This window comes from Lynx rufus, unplaced genomic scaffold, assembly GCF_022079265.1.
Source record: "Lynx rufus isolate CCGP_SWC_20201006 ecotype Redwood Valley unplaced genomic scaffold, mLynRuf1.p SCAF_50, whole genome shotgun sequence".
Taxonomy (NCBI): Eukaryota; Metazoa; Chordata; class Mammalia; order Carnivora; family Felidae; genus Lynx; species Lynx rufus.
Window position 1 is genome coordinate 311,822 of NW_025814868.1, and position 22,796 is coordinate 334,617.

General features: G+C 61.1%; 2 protein-coding genes across 10 annotated transcripts in view; one reads left to right on the plus strand and one right to left on the minus strand.

The window, feature by feature from the left end:
- Nucleotides 1-21,366, plus strand: PTDSS2 (phosphatidylserine synthase 2). Of its 2 annotated transcripts, XM_047100546.1 has the most exons (13): nucleotides 1-314; nucleotides 7,101-7,202; nucleotides 11,932-12,014; nucleotides 16,116-16,183; nucleotides 16,703-16,711; nucleotides 17,987-18,160; nucleotides 18,567-18,617; nucleotides 18,918-19,031; nucleotides 19,121-19,239; nucleotides 19,477-19,591; nucleotides 19,665-19,810; nucleotides 19,902-20,087; nucleotides 20,265-21,366. In XM_047100546.1, exons 1-13 carry the CDS (start codon nucleotides 133-135, stop codon nucleotides 20,422-20,424), a joined length of 1,509 nt encoding a protein of 502 aa, XP_046956502.1. In that variant the 5' UTR covers nucleotides 1-132; the 3' UTR covers nucleotides 20,425-21,366. The 2 variants fall into 2 exon arrangements, with proteins under 2 accessions (XP_046956502.1, XP_046956501.1); XM_047100545.1 differs by lacking the exon at nucleotides 16,703-16,711 and having other exon boundaries at nucleotides 2-314; nucleotides 18,026-18,160.
- Nucleotides 21,328-22,796, minus strand: part of RNH1 (ribonuclease/angiogenin inhibitor 1) — a 10,967-nt gene continuing 9,498 nt past the window's right edge. For all 8 annotated transcript variants that reach the window (XM_047100543.1, XM_047100544.1, XM_047100538.1 and 5 more), the window contains exons 9-10: nucleotides 21,626-21,796; nucleotides 21,328-21,532 (exon numbers count right to left, since the gene is read on the minus strand). In XM_047100543.1, the coding sequence (XP_046956499.1) occupies nucleotides 21,445-21,532; nucleotides 21,626-21,796 (259 nt within the window). In that variant the 3' untranslated portion in view covers nucleotides 21,328-21,444. The remainder of the gene's footprint in view (nucleotides 21,533-21,625; nucleotides 21,797-22,796) is intronic.

The following is a 22,796-nucleotide window of genomic DNA, read 5'->3' on the forward strand; positions in this document are numbered from 1 at the left end:
GCTCTCCCAAGACCCCGCCGTGGGAGCGCCGCGACCCCTTCCCGGCGCTCCTCGCGCCGTGCGCAGCGCGCCCTCGCGGTGACCCGCTGTGCGTGGGGTCAAGGCGCGGGGCGGAGCGGCTGGGCTGGCGCCATGCGGAGGGGCGAGCGCAGAGGCGCGGGGGGACCGCGGCAGGGGTCCCCTGTGCCGGCGGGCAAGGCCTCGCTGGAGGAGCCGCCCGACGGCGCGACCGCTGGCCGAGCGAGCGGGCCGGGCGCGGGCCGCCGCAGCACGGAGTCCGAGGTCTACGACGACGGCACCAACACCTTTTTCTGGTGAGGGGCGGCGGTCGGCGGGGGGGGGGGGCCCGGGGGGCGCGAGGGTGACGGGCACGTCGTGCTGGGGTGGAGGGGCGCCTGCGAGACCCGCCCGGCCGCGGCTGGTCCCTCGCGGCGGTCCCGCCCGGCACCTGTGACCCCTGCCCCATATGCCGGGAGGAGTAGGCTCCAGAGTCCTGTCGGAGAGGCTTTTCCTGTCCCAAATTCACCTGTGCCCGCTGTCATCTTGTTTCTTCGCAGCGCCTGCGTCGTGCGGAATCGGCTTCTCCCCCCGGCGCGTAGCAGTAACGTTAGCGCGAGCACCTTCCCACGTGCCAGGAGTTGAGCGGCTGTTTGTCAGATGAGGGTTCTGTCTCTTTTCAGGGGCTTCTCGCGGAGCCTGTCTTCGACCCCCGTACCGCTGTCTGCAAGCCAGGCCGCGGCGTCAGGCTGCCCGCAGTCTGCCTCAACGGGTGTTGGGGAGGGAGAGGCCCCCGGGAGCATTCCTGACCGCTCCCCCCGCCCGGAGCCTGTGTTGGAAGAGTTCACGCTCTTGCTTTATGCTGAATTGGGCACTTCTGTATGTGAGGTCCCAGGCGTGGCTCCTACGCCACATGGCTCTGTGACCTTGGACTAGCCCTTCACCTTCCCCAGCCTCCTTGCTGCTCTGTAAGAGAGAGAAACCCCGTGTACTAGACAGCATGCTTCTTGAGGGCTGGGGTTTGGTTTTCTTTGCTGGGTGGGTGCTGAGTTCCTGTCAAGAATACAGTGCCTGCATTTGAGGCCTGCGGTAGGCCCTGGGGGACAGAGGGAGGTAGATGTGGCCTCCAGCTGCAAAGGGAATGCCACGTGGAGGCAGCTTTTCAGAGAACCAAACTGTGGGATTGTCACGGAAGGTCTGGTCGGGGAATGCGGAGAGTCTGACGGGAGTAATTGGACGTTTCAGGGGAGGGTGCCGCCGCAGGGGCAGAAACCCAAGAGGAGGCGCGCGTGGGGCCGAATGGGTGTCGTGGTTTTTGTCGGATTCACGAGAGGTACAGGGTGGTGGTGGGTGTTGATAGGGCTGCAGCCCTGCATCTGGACGAAGTTGGTGTCTTCCCTGTGGGTGCTGGCAGCTGCCGTGCAGGGTTGGCTTTCAGCCTTGCTTTGGGGACACGGTGCATTCAGGTGGCCTCGGAGCCCGTGGGAGCGAGACAGGGATGGCATGCCTCATCCAGGGCGTTGTGGCCCCTGAGCTAGAGACCGGAGCACTCTTGGACCTGCTGGGCCTGTGGCCTGCAGGCCAGGCCTCTCCACCAGCTGTGTCTGTGAGCACGCCCCTTCGGGCTGCAGGAGGGAGGGCTTCATCCTAGGACACGGCGGCTGTCCTTGTTTCCTGCTCGTGCACATATTTGGGGGCCCCAACTGGGTGCCCGTTGCTGTTCTAGGGACTGCAGCAGAGAACCAAACAGGAAGCTTAGACTTTGGCGTAAGCCTGGGGCCTCAGAATCACGAGATATACTGGCTGAAGGGGATGCACCAGCAGGAACCGGGGAGCACACGCCTCACCTCGTGCAGTGAAAGGCAGACGCCGACGACAGCCCTCGGGTCCTGTGCGCAAAGGTGCTTGGTCAGTCGGGTACTGGACACACAGGTGCCTGCTATAGCCGAGTTTACCTATGAGGAGGGCTGCTGGGGGCCTGGAAGGCTTTCCAGGAGGAGGTGTGACAGGGCTGGCTAGCTTCAGGGGCCTGCCTCGTGGATCTCCTGGGTGGATGGCTCCTGCCTCCCCACCGCGGGTGTGAGGGGTGCTGTGCTCTGTGGTCCGTGCAGGCCCTTGCTGCGTCCCAGGCCCCCCCTCACCTGTATAGGGGAAGGAACTTCTCATTTCTCCTGGCAGGTAACCAGATGCCTGCTTGGTGAGAATTACTCATTCTTACCTGTAGAGCTTAGCCACTCGCCACCTTTTTAGTGTCTCCTCACTGACTTGATGTGTTACGGTTTTGAAAACTTTTATTTTGTGTTTGAGAGAGTTTTAGTAACGAATGGTACAAAACCTCCTGTAAAGATTAAAAGTTAGTATTTGTGGAAATGATTTTTTTGTTCCAGAATTACTCAAAGGAACTTTTGCAGGATTCGAAACCTTACTTTTAGGGTTTTCCCCAAAGATGCCCAGTGACGGTGCTGTGCACGGCCACGTAGGAGGACTCTGGAATGTCTTTGTTATCCCTTGTCGGCCAGGGGCTGTGTAATTCGGTTCAGGGTTTGCCTGCGCCTTGGAGCTTGAGGCTGGCCTCCCGGAAACCAGGCCCAAGGGGGCGGGCGTGAGGACTGCCGGGGTCTGTGGTGGCAAGGACACCAAGTCTTCTACTGGTTGGGGTGGTCCTCTGGTGCAGAACATCCAGGGGGAAGCAGGACCGCAGACTCAGAGGAACGGCACAAAGATGTGTTAGCCCTCGTTTTCTAAAGATTATCTGGGAGCCACTTGGAGACTTGATGTCCTGGAGAGGTGCTACTGAACGCTGCCACCTGTGGATGGAAGGTGGGTGAATTGCCACCGGATTGGCACACTTCCTAACCAAGTCCTAAAGCAGGGAGGGGAGGGACGGTTGTGACGTTGTGGAAGTGCTTGCTGTGTGCTTGTGTGTTGTAACACTGGGCTTCGGGTGAGCACTCTCGGCGACCCCAGGACTCTTGTCCACAGCGTCCGATAGTAGCAGCAAGAGTGTGCAGGGGTGATCTCGGTGCCCCAGGTTCTGGAAAACGCCTTTCTCAGTCATCGTGGGGTCGGGGTTTGCCAGCTCTGCCCGGATCTGGAAAGCTTGACTCTGCAGCGGATTCCTCTTTGGTCATGTTGGTCAACAGCCGGGGAGGGTCAGTGTCATGGCTGCAGGCACTTCCGGCACACCTGGGGCAGGCCCTCTGGTCTTGGCCTTTCCTGGCCGAGGCTGCCTTGTGCTCTCAGTGTGCCAGCCACACCTTCGTGTTTTCTCTAATTGGTTTGGCGGGCCTGCCTTCCTGCCCACTTGGCATAATGAGCGTGGTCATCTCGAGAGAGGGACTGACAGCTGGGTATTTTCCACTCATCGTGGCAGGGAGCCAGCTGTCCTCACGCCCTCGCCCTTGCTGAGTGACTGGAGAGTCACGGGATTTACGGCCGCTCAGAGCTCCCTGAGTTCTCTATTAGCCACTAACCCAGAGGATGTGCTGGTCTTCCCAGCACCAGGGAGGTGGGACAGGGGGCGTCTGGGAGGGACAGGAGGTCTCCCCGAGTGTTCCACACGTGGAAATGGTGCTCTGAAAGACGAAGAAAGCTGCTTAAGACCGCAAGTCTACTGAGTGGCAAAGCTGATGACCAAAATCCGTATTTTCCCACTGTGCCCCATTGCCTCTCCAGGGAAAACTGTCAGTCAGAGCAGGAAACGTAGACTTCACAGGGAAAAATGGGAGGAAAGCACAGGCCGTGGATTGAGCGGTGGTCTGAAAGAATTCTCGGCGTTCTGTCTCCTGGGCGCCGACCTGGCATTTCCCTTTACCACTGCCGGCTGCCTGTAGCGACTGCTGTGTCAGGGATCTAGTCCTGACCATGCAAACCCCACTTCGTCTTCCTGACAGCAGGTAGTCTGCACCTACGTTTCTGCCTTCATCCAGAGTGCCTCTGTATCTATCTGTGAGTTTGGGTTTTGTGTCTAGATTCCACACGTAGGAGAGATCACGTGGTGTTTGTCTTCCCCCCCCCCCCCCCCTGACTGATCTCAGCACGATGCCCTCGAGGGCCACCTGTGTTGCCGATGGCAAGATTTCATTCCTGGGTGTGGCTGGGTAACATTCCTTTCCGTCCAGTCGGTGGGCACTTGGGCTGTTTGAGTAAGGCAGCAGTTCCCTAGGGGAGCGTGTGTCTTTCCAACTTGGCGTCTTGTTCCCTCCAGTCCCCGGTGGTGGGATGACTGAGTCTTATGGTAACTTTATTCTCGTTCCTCGAGGAACCTCCATGCTGTTGGCAGAGGCTGCACCAGTTCGCACCACCGGCAGCGCATGGGGTCCCCTCCTCCTCATCCTCTCCGACACTGGTGGTTTGTCTTTTTGACGCTAGTCATTCCGACAGGTGTCAGGTGACAGCTCACTGGTTTTGATTTGCATTTCCCCGATAATGAGTGCCGTCGAGCACCTCTCCACGTGTCGGTTGGCCATTGTGTCTTTGGAAAAGCATCTGCTCAGGTCCCCTTGCTGTACAGAAGGAGGGAGCCTTCGTAAAGATGCATTTCATCATAATTTAGTAATAAAAATTTTACTTTCTAGTAGCACTTGACCTTAGCAGTTCTGAAGTCTGTTGTTCTGTGAGACTTTGGTGCCCTGTGCTCTACCTCTGGGTCCTGGACTTTGTGCTCCTTCCTGGCTCGGATGGGACAGAGGGAGGCCTACTTATTCCTTATTCCTGTTTCCACAGGGCCGGAGGTGACTGACCGAGTGACAGTGGGAACATTTATTTCAAAGGACAAAAAGTGGTTTTTCATTTTCAGATAATCCTTGTGTTTTTTCGGAGGATGGAAAGATCTGTGACTGGAGCTGTCTGGGGCTCCTCAGGGAATGTGTCTTAGCCCAGAGAAACGATAGGAAGATTATCGTGTTTGTGGAAATTAATACGAAAGAAGCCAGAGGGTTGAAGTCATTTTTTAAGTCCTGGGACAAAAGCTTCTGTGCTCCAGAGATGCGGTTTCGGTGGGGCACCTGCAGGGTGCCTCTCGTGCTGTGTGTTTCTTAGATCCTGGCAGGACCCGGTGCCTGCGTGTGGAGGGGTGGGGGGTGCCCAGCGGGCCCCTGCACAGCACCTTGGCATCCTGATGTCCCTGAAGCCGCGTGGACGGGTCCTGGGCCACAGCGCATCAACGAGGTGTTCCCTTTGCCCCTCGGGTCTCTTCCAGACCATGTGGTCGTCTCTCCTCAAACTGACTAGCTTGTGTTTCCTTCTGCAAGTCTGATGCCAGTTTGTGGGCTGTTAATCTAGTTTACTCTCCTTCCTCCCTGAGGCTGGGGCTCCTTCCCATCCCTTTTCTCATAGACACTTGCCTTGCTGGGAACCCTCTGGGCCAGGTGGCCGCGCAGGCCCATGGCCAGGCCCCTGGGACAGTCCCGTCCCTTTCCTAGGCAGATGGCTCCCAGTAGGTGCTCCCGTGAACCCCGCACACTGTTGGTCTGCCTGCTGTGGGCACTTCTCCCAGTTCTGGAGGCCTGGAGCCCCCTTGGACCGACCTGTCACTGGTGGGGAAACAACTTGCCACTTCGGAAACATGCACCCTTTGGAGAAACCCGTTGAGAACTCCTGGGACAGGAATTGGGCCCAGCGGGTTCTTGCTCTGTGCTCCTTACCTGTGCTGGTCTCTGGGTGGTGTCTTCTCGAAGGTACACGGGACGGGCGTTCTGCCCCGTGCCCTGTAGACCACTCTGGCTCTCCCGGCATGCTTCCCTGGATCCTGACCTTGCACCAACAACGGTCGATCCGTAACGTTTTGTTGTAAGTCGCTGTACAGTGAATCTGTTTGTAGCTTTGGTGCGCGTAGCTTCCTGGGACCGCCGTCACGGGCCAGGCACAGAACAGGACCTCACTCCGGCCTCTGGCCCGGTCTCTGTCATCATAGCTTGGCCTTGGAGAAGGCCACGTAAGTGGGGTCGTGTGGTGCGTGCGTCCCGGAGACGGGCCTCCCGGCGTGCCTGAGGCCCCCACAGCTGAGCGGTATTGTGTGTGGCACAGTCTCCATCATCCAGGTGTTTTAGGGATGTCCGGTCAGTTAGTGATGAGTCTGCAGTGGGGTCTGCCGGTTTCCGGTCTCTGCTTCCGTCCCCGTCCCCTCCGCGCCTCGGGTGGGTTATGTGCGCCCCCCCCCCCCCCCCCCACCGTGTCGGTTTGGGTTACGTCTCCGCTGTTGCCGCAGGGATGCAGTGAGCCTTCTCCGCTTCCCGGTCTCCGCGTCCGGGAGACCACATCTGCCACATGGAGTCCATGTTGATCCGTGCAGCGTCTCCTTCGGCCACGGCGACCCCGTCACGGCGGTACAGTGGCCGCTTGCCGTGGGCGGACACGTTTCGAAGAGCTGGGGCGGAGAACAGTCTGTTTCGTCGTTTCTCTTGCCCTTTTTCCGCTCGCGGCAGCCTGGTTTCTCTCTTCCTCCGGCAGCGCTCTTGGAGCAGCCCTGCTTCTCTCCTTACTGTCTCCTCTTTCCTGCCCAGAGAGTGTTCAGTTCGTTCCTGAAAGACGTTTGTGCTGGATGTGGAAGCATCCTCACTCCGAGATCAGGACACGAGGCGTGGAGGGGTCGCGTCCTCTCCAAGCACTCGCAGGTGTTGGATGCGGAGAGCCAGGGTGGTGCCTGGAGTCTCGGCATCGGCCACTCGCCCCGCAGTCCGGGTGCCTGCCCGGTGCGGGCCCTGTTTCCCGGGGAGGCCGTCCGCTGGCTCACGGACGGGGCCGGAGCCCGTGTCTCTCCGCGGCGGACACGCACCGTCTCGCTTTGGGCCCGGGGGTCCCTTTCTCCGCGTTCCTGGGCTGTCCTTTCGGAGCTCTCGGATGTGGTCGCTTCACGAATCGTGAGGCTGGTCGTATCGTGCTCAGTGGAAACCGCCGCGTTTCCCTGCTGCCCGCTGCCTCCACCCCGGACCCAGCAGGGCCGCCGCCTCCTCTGAGCCACAGCCCGCGGCGCCCACCGCGCCACCGCTCTTCCCGCCCGGCCGCCGGCTCCCAGCCAGGGTTTCCGAGCTGCGGCCGGGCCCGCGCGTCCCAGGTGCGGGAGCGCTCCGGGCTCTGACGCCAGCCGTGTGTTTGGGTTTCAGGCGCGCCCACACCCTGACGGTGCTCTTCATCCTCACCTGTGTGCTCGGCTACGTGACTCTGCTGGAGGAGACGCCTCGGGACACGGCCTATAACACCAAGAGGTAACGCGGCCCCCGGCCTGGCGGGTGCAGGCACCTGGCGTGCTTGGGTGGGTGGGGGGGTCCCTGCTCTCCACGGGCCGGCCTGTGGCTCGCGGGGCCAGTATCCACTCGCGGGCTGGCCGGGCTCCCGGTGTCCCCGCTGCGTGTGCCCAAAGCGTCCCTCCCGGGCTGCCCCCTGGAGCTCTGTGCTGTGTCTACCCCTCCTCCACCTGTCTCAGGACTCCTGAGGGTGCTGCCCCTCGTGGACCTGCAGCCAGTGAGGGATTCGCACGAGTTACGGACCAGAATGTGCCTCAGCACCTCCAGGGGTGGAGCCCAAGAGGGGTCCTGGTCACTAGTTCTGGCGGGAGGGATGGTCTCCCTACACATCCCGCCAGCAGTGCCCTGGACCCTGCCTGAGTGTCCTACGGTTCAGCTCGGTCCTGCAAGATCACCCCCCATCACCCCTGCAGGTGCCAGCCACATGCCCCAGTTGTCACCGGTGCTTCTGACCAAATGGCTGCAAATCAGAGGTTTCTGTGACCCCCTTCTTGGTACTATTAATTTGTTAGAGCGGCTCACAGAACTCGGGGAAGCGTGTTGCTAGATCACCGGTTGATTAAAAAGGAAGTAAGTGAGGGACAGCCAGGGGTGAGAGGTGCCCCGGGCGAGGTCTGAGGGCTTGGGGCGTCCGTGCCCCCTCCAGGCACGCCACTCTCCCCCGACCTCCACCTGTTCACCAACCCAGAAGTTCTCAAAACTTGGTGCCCTGGGTCTTGTGGGGGATGAGTGACTGTCCCATCGCCTTTGGTGATTTGACTCAGCCTTCAGCGCCTCTCCCATCCCCGGAGGTCAGGGGGTGGGACAGAGAGTTCCAGCCCTCCAGTCCCGCGGCTGGTTCTCCTGGCGGCCAGTCCTCACCCTCAGGTGAGGGTCCGAGACTCGCCTCAGTGACATAACACAAGAAACCTTTAGCCCTTCAGAAATCCCTGCGGTTTTAGGGGCTCTGTGCCAGGGGTGGGGCGGGGTGGAGGCCAAGTGTTTCTTATTATAAATCACTGGACCACAGAGCCCGCGAGTTTGGGCATCTGAGAGTGTACAGGTTTGTGTGTGCAGAGCCGTGCTGAGCTCTGATACTGCTGCTTTTGGAAAATTTTAAGTGGGCTTCTCGGGCTTGATGCCGTTGTGCAGGTCGGGAAGCGGGTAGACTGCCTTTGCCGTATCATTTCCAGACTTGCTGGCCGGTTTTGTCCCTTGCTGGAATCCCACGGATTCTGAGGCCACTCTCAGAAGTGTGTGAGGAAGATTGGCTGGTTTTAGAGCAGATTCCCGTGAGGTTTCTGCACTGGATGGACTCCCCCAGGCTCAGGAAGCCCCTGTTGCAACTCTGACCCACTTGCCCTGGTGTGACGGGCACCAGGGCAGGGACAGAGGCAGAGGGCAGCGCCGGAGGACCGGAGGTCAGATTTGGTTGGCGGGGCCAGGCTTGTAAAGTAGGGGTGTTAGCGCCGGCCCAGAAGTGCGTCCTGAGCACCGTTCTTTGCTCTCAGGCATCAGTAGCCCATGAGGATGCCGGGTGCTCTCTCAGCGGTGTGTCCGGCCGCCCACGAGCGCACGCGCTTCAGAGCCCCCAGTTTGTCTCCCAGGCCACAGCCAGAGGGTGGGGGCTCTGCCCCTGCGCTCTGTCCCTGCGCCGTGTCCCTGGCTCCTGGTTGCTGACACGGGGCTCAGCCCAAGTGACTTTGTTTTGGCCCTGCTGTCTCCTTTTTAACACTGCAAAGACATAGGTGAAACTCAGACACGTCTTACTAAGTGAAAGAAGCTATGTGGAAAGGCCACGCACGCTGCAACCGTGTGACTCTGGTAAAGGTGCAGTGGTGGTAAGGTCACTGGTTTCTAGGGCGGTAGGGGAGCCAGTGGTAGAGTGCTGGGGAGTGTGGAGAGTATTTTGAGTGTTCTGTACGATAACTATGATGGTGGACCTGTGGCTGTGCGTTGGTCAGTGTACACAGGACTCAACAACACAGGGTAAACCTAATGTTCACAAGTGAAGGAAAGATAATTTCGGACGTCGGGGACCCAGGAAGGGATGCAGACGGTGGCCAGACTCTCGGGGTGTCACAAACGCGTGAAACCCCCTCACTGAAGGGGCGGGAGTCCGTAAGACTCAAGGCAGGGCACCTGCCCGCGAGCGCCGGGCTCTAGTTGACGAAGTTGTTCCCGGCCGGGTCAGGTGACCAGTTCTGATCCTGCGGCCCGCGTCCTGGAGTGAACAACTGAGTACGTGGCCGGCGGCCGGTGGGAGCCCCGTGCGGTCTCACCGCTGAGTGGGAGGTTACAGGGGATCGGGGGGAGGATGGGCCCTGGGGTAACGGGTGGTGGTCGGAGACATAGTAAGAACTCGTGTTTAGCTTAACGTAGGTACAGCTGGTTGCGCAGAGAAACATTTCTCATTTGTGTGTTTGCACGGTTTGTACACACAGCTCTGACTGTCGGCCGAGAGGCCCAGAAGCTATAATGCCCCAGTGGCAAGGAGCACGTCACCCCCCAGAACGTGGCTCCCAAGACCATCCTCCAGGGAAGGAGCCGGGGCTCCCAGAGAAATGGCTGAACCCAGGCCTGGGGCAGGAGATGCCAGGAAGGTCTGGGAGGGTCGTCTAGCGCCGGAAAGAAAGTGCTCAGAAAAAAGCACAACGCCCCACAGATGGGGTTATGTTAAAGCTCTGATACAGGAGACCATCGAAAGGGCTCCCAATGGTCAAAGTAGGTAAATGGATACAATTTGAGCAAAAAAAAAAAAAATCTATAAATTATTACCACATCATAATCCAAAGTATAAAATGCATATCCGTGAGTCCGTGCCAATATAAATGATAAAGTAAGTGAGGGAGGAGACAAGTAGCCCGTGTAGATGAATTCCGGATAAACATAGGTGCTCCCCAGCCCTTGCGTGCAGGCTGTGTAGAGGGACCCCTCCCCCCCCAAGAGCAGAGCAGGGAGGGCACCTGACAGGTGTGTCCCAGCCAGGGGACGTCAGAGATCATGTCGGTGTGATGTGATCTTATTCCCAAAAACAAGATCGAAATCACAGAAAGCGGCAGATGGCATTCGCTAAGGGTCGTCCTCCAGAGCACCTGACCGGTCTTCAAACTGCAGGCCATCCAAAACAACGCCTGAGGCACTGTCACAGCCCAGGGGGGTTTTGACCCCGAATGTCATGGGGGTCCTGGTGGGGTCCTGGGCCAGGAAAGGGACTTTGGATGAAAAGTGAGAAAGTCTGAACACAGTGGACTGTGGTTAATGTACCGGTGTGGATTCGTAAATTGTGATAGACACCCCATCCTCACGTCGGGTGTTAACGCAGACCTGGGTGCAGGGAGTGGGGGGGATACTGTACATCCTTCACCTGACTCACAGATCTTGCCAAGTGACCCTAAACACTGCCTCAAGATGTACAACCGAGGTTGGAATCGAGACTCTGACCTGGTGAGGGCAGGTGGGGCACAGGCGCCCTGAGACTTCACCTCCCTCGTTCTGTTCTGGTGGTGACTTCTCTGGGGGTCACCCGTGGCTCCAAAGCTATCTCTCGGTCGTGCCAGGAGGGGCCTCTCCTGGGGGTGGAGGGTGTCACACTGGGAGCGCTGCCTAGTGGGGGTCCGTGTGCCCCTCCAGGCAGCCCCTTGCGGACTTCCCACCTCCCCACACCCTGCCCTGAGCAGTGGGCACCTCACGGGCCCTCTGTGCCAGCCCCCGTGATGGGGATGTGGGTCCCGCCCTGCTGAGCGCAGTGGCCAGTGTCCATCGGTCCCTCCACACTTACTGTGGTCCGGAGGCCGGCAGGAGCAGGGAGCCTGTCCTATTCGGGACAGGACCGCTCTGCACACCCACAGCAGCATGTTGCCCAGTGTGATCGGAACACACCCTGGCCACAGAGGGGCGGGCAGGAGCGGAGGGGCTGGCAGGCGGTGTCCTGTGGGGCCCGGCCTCACCGGTGCCTGCCCTGGACCCTGGGCGCTCTTAGCAGGTGGGGGGGGGGGGGGGGCCCAGGTGCTTCCAGGCCGACGCCTCCGGCCTCCCGTGTGGTGTCGCGTCGTGCGTGTTGGAGGGCAGCAGCCCAGCTGCAAACAGCAATGTGCGTCCCTGCCACGGGACTGCCGGCAGTGGGGAGGGCAGGCGGCACTGCCCCCCTCAGACCCTGCGCTGGGCGGGCGGTGGCCGTGTGAACGGAGCGTGAGCACCGCTGTCTGCGTGTCCTCCTTGCTCCTGTCCACCCCCCCCCCCCCCGTGCAGGCACGTCTCTGTGTGTCTGTGCACTTGTGGGTGCAGCACGTCCGCTTGGTCCTGTTGTGAATTAGCCCTGTGGGGATTGCGTGGGGGGTGCTGCCCTTGCCTTGCGGGGGCAGAGAGCCTTTCGACCCTAGCATCCTTCTGTCTTCGGCGGGCCCTCGGTGCCCTGGGTGGTCACATGTGGGATTTCAGGGACTCTTTCAATGGGAAGCACACACACTAGTGGGCACCGCTTTGCAACCTAAACGACGCACAGCCTCCACCAAGGGTCTCGTCCCGAGGGCGGGTCTGCCTCTGGCGGTTGTCCTGGGCGCGCCCCCCCCCCCCCGCCCCCGCGAGGCCCGGCCTCCTCCCTCCCTGGGGACAGGGGCTGTCACTGCAGAGGGCATCCTGGGGTCCCTCCTACCCCCAACCTCCCGCCTGGGAGACACACACTGAGGGGCTGTTTGTTCTTTGTTTGCAGAGGTATTGTGGCCAGTATTTTGGTTTTCTTATGTTTTGGAGTCACACAAGCTAAAGACGGGCCATTTTCCAGACCTCATCCAGGTAACTCGCCCTTTCTCTTTCCGTGTGTGCCCATGTGACGGTTCTGTCCCGAGCAGTCGCTCTGTGTCTGTGCTGCCGGGTGTGAATGTCCTGTCCTCCTCTTCCCAGCCCCTCCCGCCAGCCAGGGCGCCCTGTCACAGCTGAGGGCGAGGGCTGGGTTTCCTGCAGCCCCTTCTCCCGTCTCTCTGCTCATCACCTTGTCCCACAGCTGTCCTTCCCCCCCCCCCCGCCCCGTGTGCCTTCCACCCACTGTGTCTCAGGGGTCTGCTTCTGCAGACCTTGGTGCCCCAGGACTGGCCAGCGGGGTCGGCATGGGCTTCAGCTGGTGGCCCTGCCATTGGCCTGCTCACTGGGTGCCATCTGCAGTGAGTTCTCCTGTCTCTAACCCCCAAGTTGAGGGAGTTCCAACAACCCCCTTGGCCTCGGAGCTGCAGAGCAATGCTGGAGCTGCCCCCTAGTCCTGCCCCCTGCCCCCCCACCTCTGGTCCTGCCCCTGCCCCCCCACCTCTGGTCCTGCCCCCTGCCCCCCCACCTCTGGTCCTGCCCCCTGCCCCCCCACCTCTGGTCCTGCCCCTGCCCTGCCCCAGCCCCAGTGTGTCTAGGGCTCCAGCCTCATTGAGGGGCCGCCTCTAAGGGCAAGGCATGGTTGGTTTCCTGAAATGTTACGATTTAGTAACCTTTGTAATCTTAGAACCTTTGTTTCTTTTCTGTTTTAATAGGGGTGTGTATTCGTTGTAGAATACTTGGAGAGTACAAAAAGTATTTTAAAATAGAAACAAAAGCCACTCACAGGAAGAAGCCACTGTTAAGGTTTAGCGTGTCTCTGCACATGCATGTACACACGTAGCATTTAAACATGGGATCCCACTCTGTGTGGTTTTATATCAGACTTCTTCACTTCAGGGAAACACAAACACCCCCTTACTCATTTTTTACCTGGCAACTAGATATTGGTTTGGTGGTCATCTGAACGCACTCCGGTTTGTTTCCCAGTCGTATCATCACCTGTGTCCGATCATTCGTGTAGCACAAAGTCCTGGGAGGAGAAGCAGCAGCTTAAAGGGCGGGACTATTTTAGGCCGTGCTGGAGGTGACCGGACTGCCCTGGGGAAGGGGTCGGTGAGCGCTGTGGCTGTGAGCTAGGGCCCCGGGTGCTCCGAGCGGTGCGGGGGCACCTGGCTGGGGAACCTGCGCTGGCTGGTCTCACCGGCCACTCTGCCCCCCTCGATGCCTGGTTGGGACGCTGACACTGGGTGACACCGCCTGGTGCCTGCTGGAGGGGCAGTGGTGAGTGCACGCAGCTGCACGGCCTGGCCCCGCAGCTCCCCACCTGCTCAGTCTTCTGGGCCTCAGAAGGGTCTGAACTAGCCAGAGTGAGAGAACACTTTAAAAGCCACCAAAAGTCACGACAAAAGTCCGGGTGCCTGTTGGATCGGCCGGGAGGAGTTCTGGAGAGTCAGCGGACGGAGGGGGGGCGGAGCAGGTCGCTTGTGGGCGCTGGGCCCAGCCCGGGATCGGACAGCGGTGGGCAGCTGCTTGGCCTCTGGGCTCCTGGGAGGCCCTGCATCCCGTCCAGTCGGGGGTGCCGGTCACCCGCTCCCATCTTGCGTGCTGGGCTCTGCTGCGCCTGCCTTTCGGTTTGGTCGCTTGGTGTGAGCGGCTTCCCTGCCGGTCTGTGATTTACCGAATGCGGGGGCCCGCTCTGGGGCACCTGCTCCCTGGTGGCGGGCAGGACGCCTCAAACTTGTCAAGTCAGAACACATGGGAAGTGGTCCCCTCAGTCCTGGGCAGCACGCCATGGGGACGGTGGGGAGGGTTTTCTGGCCCAGAAACAAGGTGCTTTGTTGGGAAACTTGAATTGGCTACAGTTCCAGTTGAAGCCGGCCCGTGAAAAAGGCACCCTTCTCTTCACGATTTCTGTTTTCATGCGCGGCTCCCTCTGGAATCTGGAGTAAACAGAATATTGCGAGGGCTGCGGGGGCCGCTGGACTTGATGCGCAGGAAGAAAGTGGGTGTGCAGGTGGGGCGGGTGCTCGGGGAAACCAGGGGCGCACCCGGCCGGGCCCTGGGGGTTCTACAGGTGGAGGGGGATGGGCAGTGGGGCATGGCCAGCTGGAGGCCCTCTGATGGGGGAGGGGGGCAGCGGTCGGGGAGGGGAGCAGACGAGCTCAGTGTCACAGGGTCCGTGAGGAAGGTGCCCTCGCGTGGCTGTGGGGCGAGCGCTCCGGGGAAGCACCCTGAGTCGCTTTACCGCAGGCCCTTTTAGATCCTGCTGCAGCCTTGACCAGAGAACTTTCCAGGCTTTTCCCAGACTCCACGGCAGCAAGGCTAGTTTGTCACGTCCACTGTTTACCCCGCGCCCAGAGGCACTTGAGCAAAGCGTCCTTCGTGCTTTGTGCTTCCTGCCTGCGTGAGCTGCAGGCGGAGGTTTCACAAGCCCGAGGGTGCTGGCTGGGCCCCGGAGCCCCACACAAGCGCCTCCTTACCAGCTGCCCTCCCTCCCCCTGCCGGCGGCTGGGATCCCCAAGGCCAGCGGGTCAGGGTCTCTTCCACATTTGTAAGCACCACCGTTTTTATTCAGGGAGAATCGTTTTTAAAACTAAGCTGGTGGTGTTTCTTTAAGCAGACACAAGCAACAGGAAAGTACATAGTTTAGGCCGGTATTAAACATGATTGTCAGGATTGTTGGAAGGTGAGAGTTGTCATTTGTGGTTTTTAAAAATTTTTTTTTTTTTAACGTTTATTTATTTTTGAGACAGGGACAGAGCATGAACAGGGGAGGGGCAGAGAGAGAGGGAGACACAGAATCTGAAACAGGCTCCAGGCTCTGAGCTGTCAGCACAGAGCCCGACGCGGGGCTCGAACTCACGGACGGTGAGATATGACCTGAGCCGAAGTCGGACGCTGAACCGACCAAGCCACCCAGGCGCCCCATTTGTGGTTTTTTTAATTTATTTTGAGAGGGTGTGCACGTGAGTAGGGGGCGGGGCAGAGAGAGAGAGAATCCCAAGCCGACTCCAGGCTGCCGGCGCAGAGCCCCCTGTGGGGCTTGGTCTCATGAACCCTGAGGTCGCGACCTGAGCCGAAGCCAAGAGCCACGTGCTCCCCCGTCATTTGTCTCAGACGATGGTTTTATTTATTTATTTATTTTTTTTTTAATTTTTTTTTTCAACGTTTATTTATTTTTGGGACAGAGAGAGACAGAGCATGAACGGGGAAGGGGCAGAGAGAGAGGGAGACACAGAATCGGAAACAGGCTCCAGGCTCTGAGCCATCAGCCCAGAGCCTGACGCGGGGCTCGAACCCACGGACCGCGAGATCGTGACCTGGCTGAAGTCGGACGCTTAACCGACTGCGCCACCCAGGTGCCCCTCAGACGATGGTTTTAGATGCTTCCTCTGCTGCTCTTTCCTCCCCTGGTAAAAATCTGAGCCTCCCCTTTCGAGGGATGAAAACCAGGTGGCCGATAAAAGGAATTTGGGGGACAAGTGGTTTTTTTCTCTGCTTTATTGAGATTTCACTGGCCCAGAACGACGTGTGGGTTTAAGGTAGACCAGATGATTGACAGCCCCCCGTCACCCCCGCAGAATTAGTTTCTTTTTTGTGGTGAGAACACTGAAGATCTCCCTCAGCAGCTGTGAAGTGTGTATTCCGGGGACCCGCGGTGCGGGTGGAGATGGGAGTCTCCTGAAAGTTCGACAGAAGCAGGGCCGGTCTAGCCTCCGGCTTGGCATTGGAGACCGTTGTCAGTGCAACTCACCGCGTTAGCGCTGAAGGAAAACGAAGTCTCCTACGCATTCGTGGTGAAAACAGCATGCTGGGATTCATAGGTTTTCTTAACTTGCCAAAAGGCGTCCGGCAGAAACCCACTGCAGGTTTCCTCAGCGGTAAAGGTCAGAGGTCTCACCGGTACACACGCGCAAGGGCGCTGGCTGCCCCCGCTTCTGGCCCCCGAGGAGGGGGGAGCGGGGAAGCTGGGAGCACTGGCCGGAGGCATGGGCACAGCCCAAGCTCGCTCCTGAGTGAGGCCTCGCGCAGGCGTGCTGCCAGCCAGTGGCGGGGCTGGCGCCCCTGACGCTTGTGTTCTGTGTCTCTCTGTAGCTTACTGGAGGTTCTGGCTCTGCGTCAGCGTGGTCTATGAGCTGTTCCTCATCTTCATACTCTTCCAGGTGAGCGGGTTTTCTTGGATAATCTGGGAATGTGGGCGGTGCCGCGGCCCCGGTAAGCGAAAGGTGTCCGAGAAGGCTTTGCCCACCAGCCCCTCGGGAGCTTTGGCAGGAAGCGAGGCTGTGAGGGGGGCCCTCCAGAAGGGTCCGCTCTGGGAAGGCTGCGGGCACCGCATCTCAGCAGGGTCTCTGCCCTGAGCCGCGTGTGGGCCCACCCAGTGGGACGGTCTGCTCTGGTGGGACGCCTGCCTGTCCCCCGAGCAGCAGGGTCTCACCCCTGGGGAGGGCGGCACCCCCACTAGCTGGTCCTGGGGTTTAGTCCTCGGGGCTTCTCCCTCCGAGTGCACCTTGTGCAGAAGGATGGTCGGGAGGGAGGCCGGAACGTTCTCCGTAGTAAACCGTGGCTCCCCACTTGCTGGCACTGGTGTCTCTTTACTAAAGCTTTTCCTTCTGCTCAACCCCACGTGCACCTAGACGGTGACCTTCAGTTTACAAAGTACTTTCTTATTCACAAGCTCACAGCTCCCGTCAGTTCTGTCTCTCGTGGTTTATCGCCACGTGGTGAGATTCACTCTTAGCGCGGTGTATGGTTCTGAGTACTGACACCTGTATGTGTAAACCCATGTCTAGGACACAACAGTGGCTCATGTCCCCCAGAGCGCCGACCTGCTCTCCCTCCACCACCAAGTCCTGCCCTGTGAGAACCCCCTGGGGGCGCGCTCGCTTGTGCCTCCTGGGCCCTTGGAGGGCGTCGGGGGCATCGGGGTCGTGGGGGTCGTGGGCCATCTCCTGCTGGGTGGGGCGGCCTTGACCTCGAGCGGGAGCCGTTTCCTGAGTGGGGCTGCTGGTGACAGGCCCGTGTGCACCCGAGCACGTGTTAGGTCTGCTTGCACTGCTTCCCGGCACGACTGGCCAGTGGCTCCCTCCAGGAGAGAGCTCCTGCCACCGGACCCCGGGCGGCACCCGCGCTTGTCGGAACCCTTACCGTGGCCGCCTCTCCTGGCCTTGTTTGCGTTTCTGGGTCAGCCAAGTGTCCCGTGGTGCGGTGCTCACACCGCGGGGCCGTCCTGCTCGGGGTCTGCGGCCTGCACCTGGCACAGCTGTGCCCGAGCGTCTGGGTTCGTGCTCTCTGGATACAGCAGTGCCCAGCCTCCGATCCTGTGGCTGATGTCACGGTCTGAGGGTCACTTCCACAGACCCCAAGCTGGGGACAGGTCGAGTTGCAGGACAGGGCAGTGCGTCTGTCTGGCACAGATGTGATGCGGGTCTGAGGCCAGAAGACGTCTGTCACCCGACCTCATCCTCTGCCCTGCTTCGTCCCTTGGCTGGTACTTGGGGCAGGAGTGAGGGGATGGTGTCCCGACCGCAGGCCTCCCGGGGCCACTCCCTGTGGGCCAGTGGCCAGAGGGGGCCCGAGGGAGGGGTGAGGCTGTGTCTGCCGCAGGCAGCCTTCCGTCTGTCGACCCCAGAAGTCTCCTTAGCGCTAAGGCCAGAAAGGGCGGTTTGCTGCTGTTGGTATCCGTGTCTGGGAAGGCTGACCTGATGTCGTGTTTCTTCTGGGAGGGCCTGTGGAGAGGGGCAGTAGCAAGACCCGTGACCTGTGACCCCACCTGTGTCCCCACCCACACAGCCTCCACGTGGGGAGCGTGGCGCATCTCCTTGGACTCGGGGCCTCCCCACCCCCACCACGTCTGCCCGTCCCTGCGCTGCAGGGTGTTTGTCCCCACTCGGCAGAGGCGTCATCCACACACCCCAGGCCACACGCACGCTTTCGGGACTTTAGCCGAGCTCTCCCGTCGCCACCAGCAGCATGTGGCCTCACTGACCAGGGCGCTGGCCTTGCAGACTGTCCAGGACGGCCGCCAGTTTCTGAAGTATGTGGACCCCAAGCTGGGAGTCCCACTGCCGGAGAGGGACTACGGGGGAAACTGCCTCATCTACGACGCAGACAACGAGAGTGACCCCTTCCACAACGTCTGGGTACAGGCGGGCCCTAGGAGCTCCGTGCTCGGGGTGGGGCCAGGAGTCACGTGTTTAATCAGCTCCCCAGGTGCTGACCTGTCCTGCATGTTTCTGGAACCCCGGTCGTTCTGCAGATCAGACAGGGTGGGGTCCCTCCTGCCTGACCCAGGGCTCCCTTCAGCTTAGCCCACTTGGCGAAGGGTCCGTGCAGCCCCCTTGTGGGGCAGGTCCCTGCGTCTCAGCCTGGAGACCTGCTCTCCTCTGTGGTCAGGGCGTGCTGTCCGCCTGCGTGCGGGATCCCAGCTTTGTCCCTGGGATCCAGTCAGCACAGCTCAGAGAGGCAGGAACCGGGCCCAGGTGCCCATGGAGAAGGAGGGACCAGCGGCTGTGGGCCGTGCACGAGGCCAGTGTCCTGTCCCCACAGGACAAGCTGGACGGCTTTGTGCCTGCGCACTTTCTTGGCTGGTACCTGAAGGTAAGGTGACCTCGTCGTCAGAAGGACACCCTGGTTTTCAGGTCTGTCTTGTGCTCTGAAGCCACTTCCCAGCCACAGGCTGACGTTCAGAGTGGTTGACTGTGGTGGGCGAGGGTCTGGGGGCCATGGCTCGGGCCAGGCAGCTGTCCAGAGAGTTGGCACAACTGCTTGGGCACCCTGGGTCCTGCCCCGACCCGCACTTGTCCTTGGTGTCGTGGCCTCCAACCAGTGCCTCGCCCCGCTCCTGAGGGGGTCCGGGGTGTCGCCCTGGAGCGGCTGACGCTCTGCCGCGGCCTGCAGACCCTGATGATTCGTGACTGGTGGATGTGCACGATCGTGAGTGTGATGTTCGAGTTCCTCGAGTACAGCCTAGAGCACCAGCTGCCCAACTTCAGCGAGTGCTGGTGGGATCACGTAAGTGCCAGCAGCTGCCCTGGGGGGTCGAGGGCAGGATGGGACTGGGGACCACAGGCGCCCACCACCTCCCTGGCTCCCGCCCCCAGTGGATCATGGATGTGCTCGTTTGCAATGGGCTGGGCATCTACTGCGGCATGAAGACTCTTGAGTGGCTGTCTCTGAAGACGTACAAGTGGCAGGGCCTCTGGAACATTCCGACCTACAAGTACGGCTCTCTAGCTGCCCTGGTCCCTGGGGGGAGGGATGTCAGCCCGACCCCAGCCTGTCTAATCAGGTCCTCCTCATCCCCTGCCAGCATTTTTCAGAGGCTCTCTAGGAGCTGCCCCCGTTAGGTGACCCGGGAGGGCGCTGGGGAGTGGGGTCTCCCGCCCATCACGGGCCCCCGGCATGGCTGCCAGGTGGAGCAGAGGGGTCCCGGGCTGACGGGCACCTGTGCTCCCAGGGGCAAGATGAAGAGAATCGCCTTCCAGTTCACGCCCTACAGCTGGGTCCGCTTCGAGTGGAAGCCCGCCTCCAGCCTGCGCCGCTGGCTGGCCGTGTGCGGCATCATCCTGGTGGTAAGGCTGGCCAGTCTCGTGTGCGCGCCTGCTGGGCAGCCCGGCTCGCCACCCACCCTCCTCTGTCCCCCAGTTTCTGTTGGCAGAGCTGAACACGTTCTACCTGAAGTTCGTGCTGTGGATGCCCCCCGAGCACTACCTGGTCCTCCTGCGGCTGGTCTTCTTTGTGAACGTGGGCGGCGTGGCCATGCGGGAGATCTACGACTTCATGGATGACCCGTGAGAGCCGGGGGGCGGGCCTGGGCACGCTTGGCGTCGCTGCCCCTGGGGCACGGCCACAGCGCCCTCAGCCGAGTGCCTTCCCCCGCAGGAAGCTCCACAAGAAGCTGGGCCAGCAGGCCTGGCTGGTGGCGGCCATCACGGTCACAGAGCTGCTCATCGTGGTGAAGTACGACCCACACACGCTCACGCTGTCGCTGCCCTTCTACATCTCGCAGTGCTGGACGCTCGGCTCTGTGCTCGTGCTCACCTGGACCATCTGGCGCTTCTTCTTGCGGTGAGTGCCGTGCTCCCGGTGGCCTCGGCACCAGCTCGGGGGCCGTGTTCGGCTGGTGTCTGGGTCCCGCGGCCCCTGCCTGTAGCTGGGTGGGGGCGTCCCTGCGAGGGGCGGTTTCGCCCTGTGAGGGGACTGCCAGGGGCCGGCCGGTGGTGACTTGGCCCCCACTGTCCCCAGGGACATCACCCTGAGGTACAAGGAGACTCGACGGCAGAAGCAGCAGAGCCGGGGTGACCAGGGCAGAGCCGGGGGCGACATGGACGGACACCTGCCTGGGCCAGAAGACCCCCCAGGGCCTGTGGAGCCTGAGAGGGAGGGGGTGCCAGCCCCAAACTGATGCACCTCACGACTGCCCAGAGCCCAGGCCTGCTGGAACCTTCCGACAGGCCTCAGCCCTTGTGGTTTTATTTTCCCTTCCTCCCATGCACATAGCTGGGCTCTGTGGGGTGCAGGTGGCCCCTGACCCAGGTGTGTGTGTGTGTGTGCGTGTGCGTGTGTGTGTGTGTGTGTGCGCGCGCGGCCCGCGCACATGTGCTCCTGGGGCTTCTCTCAGCCTGACCGTTGTGGCTGGGCTTGCTCCGGGCAGCTGGTCCCCTCCCCTTTCTGCACAGTCAGCCCGCCGGCCTCTGGGCCACAGCGAGCCCTCAGCACCCAGAGGGACGGCTCAGGCCCAGCAGAGGCATCACGGTGCCTTCCTCTGCTCCCTGGGCCCCCAGCCACTCTGAAGCCCTGACTGCACCTCACTGGACCCCCATTAGCCCCTCGACGGCACATGTGAAGGACGACCATCCAGTGATACCCTGAGACAGCTGAGAAGGGGCAGGTCTAAGCAGGCAGCCCTGAGCCACTTCCTGGGGAGGCTTCATCTGACCCAGCAAACCTGGGGGTGTGAACGGGGCCGGAGGTCACCGGATTGGCTCCTTGAGGAACGTGGAGTCAGAAACTCAAAGGCTCTGGGCCTGAGGTTGGGAGGAGGGGCAGAGGGTCTTCGAGAGCTAACAGAACAAGTAAAGCAGGTCCTTACCAGCTCCCGGCCCTGTGGGCCCTGTGCATCGTGTGCCCAGTGCTGGTGCTGCCCAGAGGGCTGGGGGGACAGGGGCAGGTGTGCAGATGGGCCGCCCCGGAGCTGCTGCCGGTGGGGGTGATGGGCCGCTGCACGAACCCAGCGGGGGAGCCCTAACAGCTGCGACGCGGACACCGTGCCTGGTGGAGACCCCACAAGAAGGACAAGCACTCCTCCTGCCAAAAAAAGTGCTTTAATAAAAGTGTCTGAAACTTTCCCACAGAAGTCCATCGATTTGAACCCTTCTCTTCATTCTCAGCCAGGAGGTCCGGAGGGGGAGGGGCAGGAGGCCTCTCAGGAGATAATCCGCAGGCCTGGCTTGCGTTCTCCCAGGGCCTGAAGGAGGTCCTCAGTCTGCTGCGTCCAGTAGATGTCGTACAGGCTGCGTGCGCAGGGAGGAGGCTGGGTCATGGCCTCGCGGGCCATCCCCCAGCTCCCGCCCCCCCTCCGGCTCCCCCCACCACGCCCCACTCACACCAGCTGCTCCAGCGCACAGTCAGGCCGCTCCAGGCTCTCCATCAGCCGAAGGATGCCCCGGTCGTCCATGCAGTTGTTGCTGAGGTCCAGCTCCCGCAGGCTGCGGTTGACCACCAGGAGCGAGGCCAGGCTGTTGCAGCCGCCGTTGGCCACGTCGCAGTCCCCCAGCCTGGGCAGACAGCAGGGCACAGGTCAGCACAAGAGGATCCGCCACAGAACGGGGTGCTGGCAGGGCTGTCCACGCACCGCGATGTTCACGGAGCCCTGAGGCACGTGTGCGTGCACACCGCGCGCCGAGACCTCAGGGTCGTAGCCGTTCCCCAAACCTCGAACTCGGGAGCACGTCTGTCTCTGACCCAGTGGCCGGCCCCAGGCAGACACCCCGACCAGAGAGGGAAGGAAGGTGCACACAGCTGCCCTCCAGGCCGAGCGGTCAGACGGACCTGAGGCTGGCACACCCTGGCCACAGCCTCCCCGGGGCCAACTCGGGTCACCAGAGGGCCTCCTACAGCCGCTTGTTTGCTCACCGCCAGGTGCTAGAGCCTGGCTGGGCTGCCAAGGAGGCACCCAGAGGCCGAAGGTGGGAGGGAGGAGGGTGGCCGGAGGCACAAAGTACACAGAGGCTTCCAGCCTCCAGAGCAAGGACACCTAGGTGGGGGGTGGAGCTGAGGCCCCAGAAGCTCCAGGCCCCCTGCCTGGTGTGACAGCTGAGGTAGACCTGAGTCTACGCGGACCCAAGCCACGCCCCCTGCCCCGCCTGCCCCCAGAGCACCCCAAGGAGCTGGCAGCAGACCAGGCCCTCTGGATAGAAAAGCAGGGGACCCTGTCGGGCTCAGCCTGCAGGGCCAGCGGCCAGGGCTTCTTCAGCCACACCCTTCACCTGTGTCCCGCCCAGCATGGCCAGGCATCCCCAGAAGCCACAGTGAGAAGCAGAGATCCAGAGGCCGCCAACAAAGCCAAAACCTGCGACAGCAGAAGCAAACGGCTGACGGGCCAAAAGAGAGAACAGAAACAAGAACGGGGTGCCGGGCTACAGGGCGGTCGGGGAGACCCAGCAGTGGGTTCCTGAGAGCCCCAGGAAGGAAGAAACAAGACTGGGAAAATCCTCAAAGGCTCGACACTGGAGCACAAACAGGCGTCCAGCACAACAAAGGAACCAGGACCCCGGA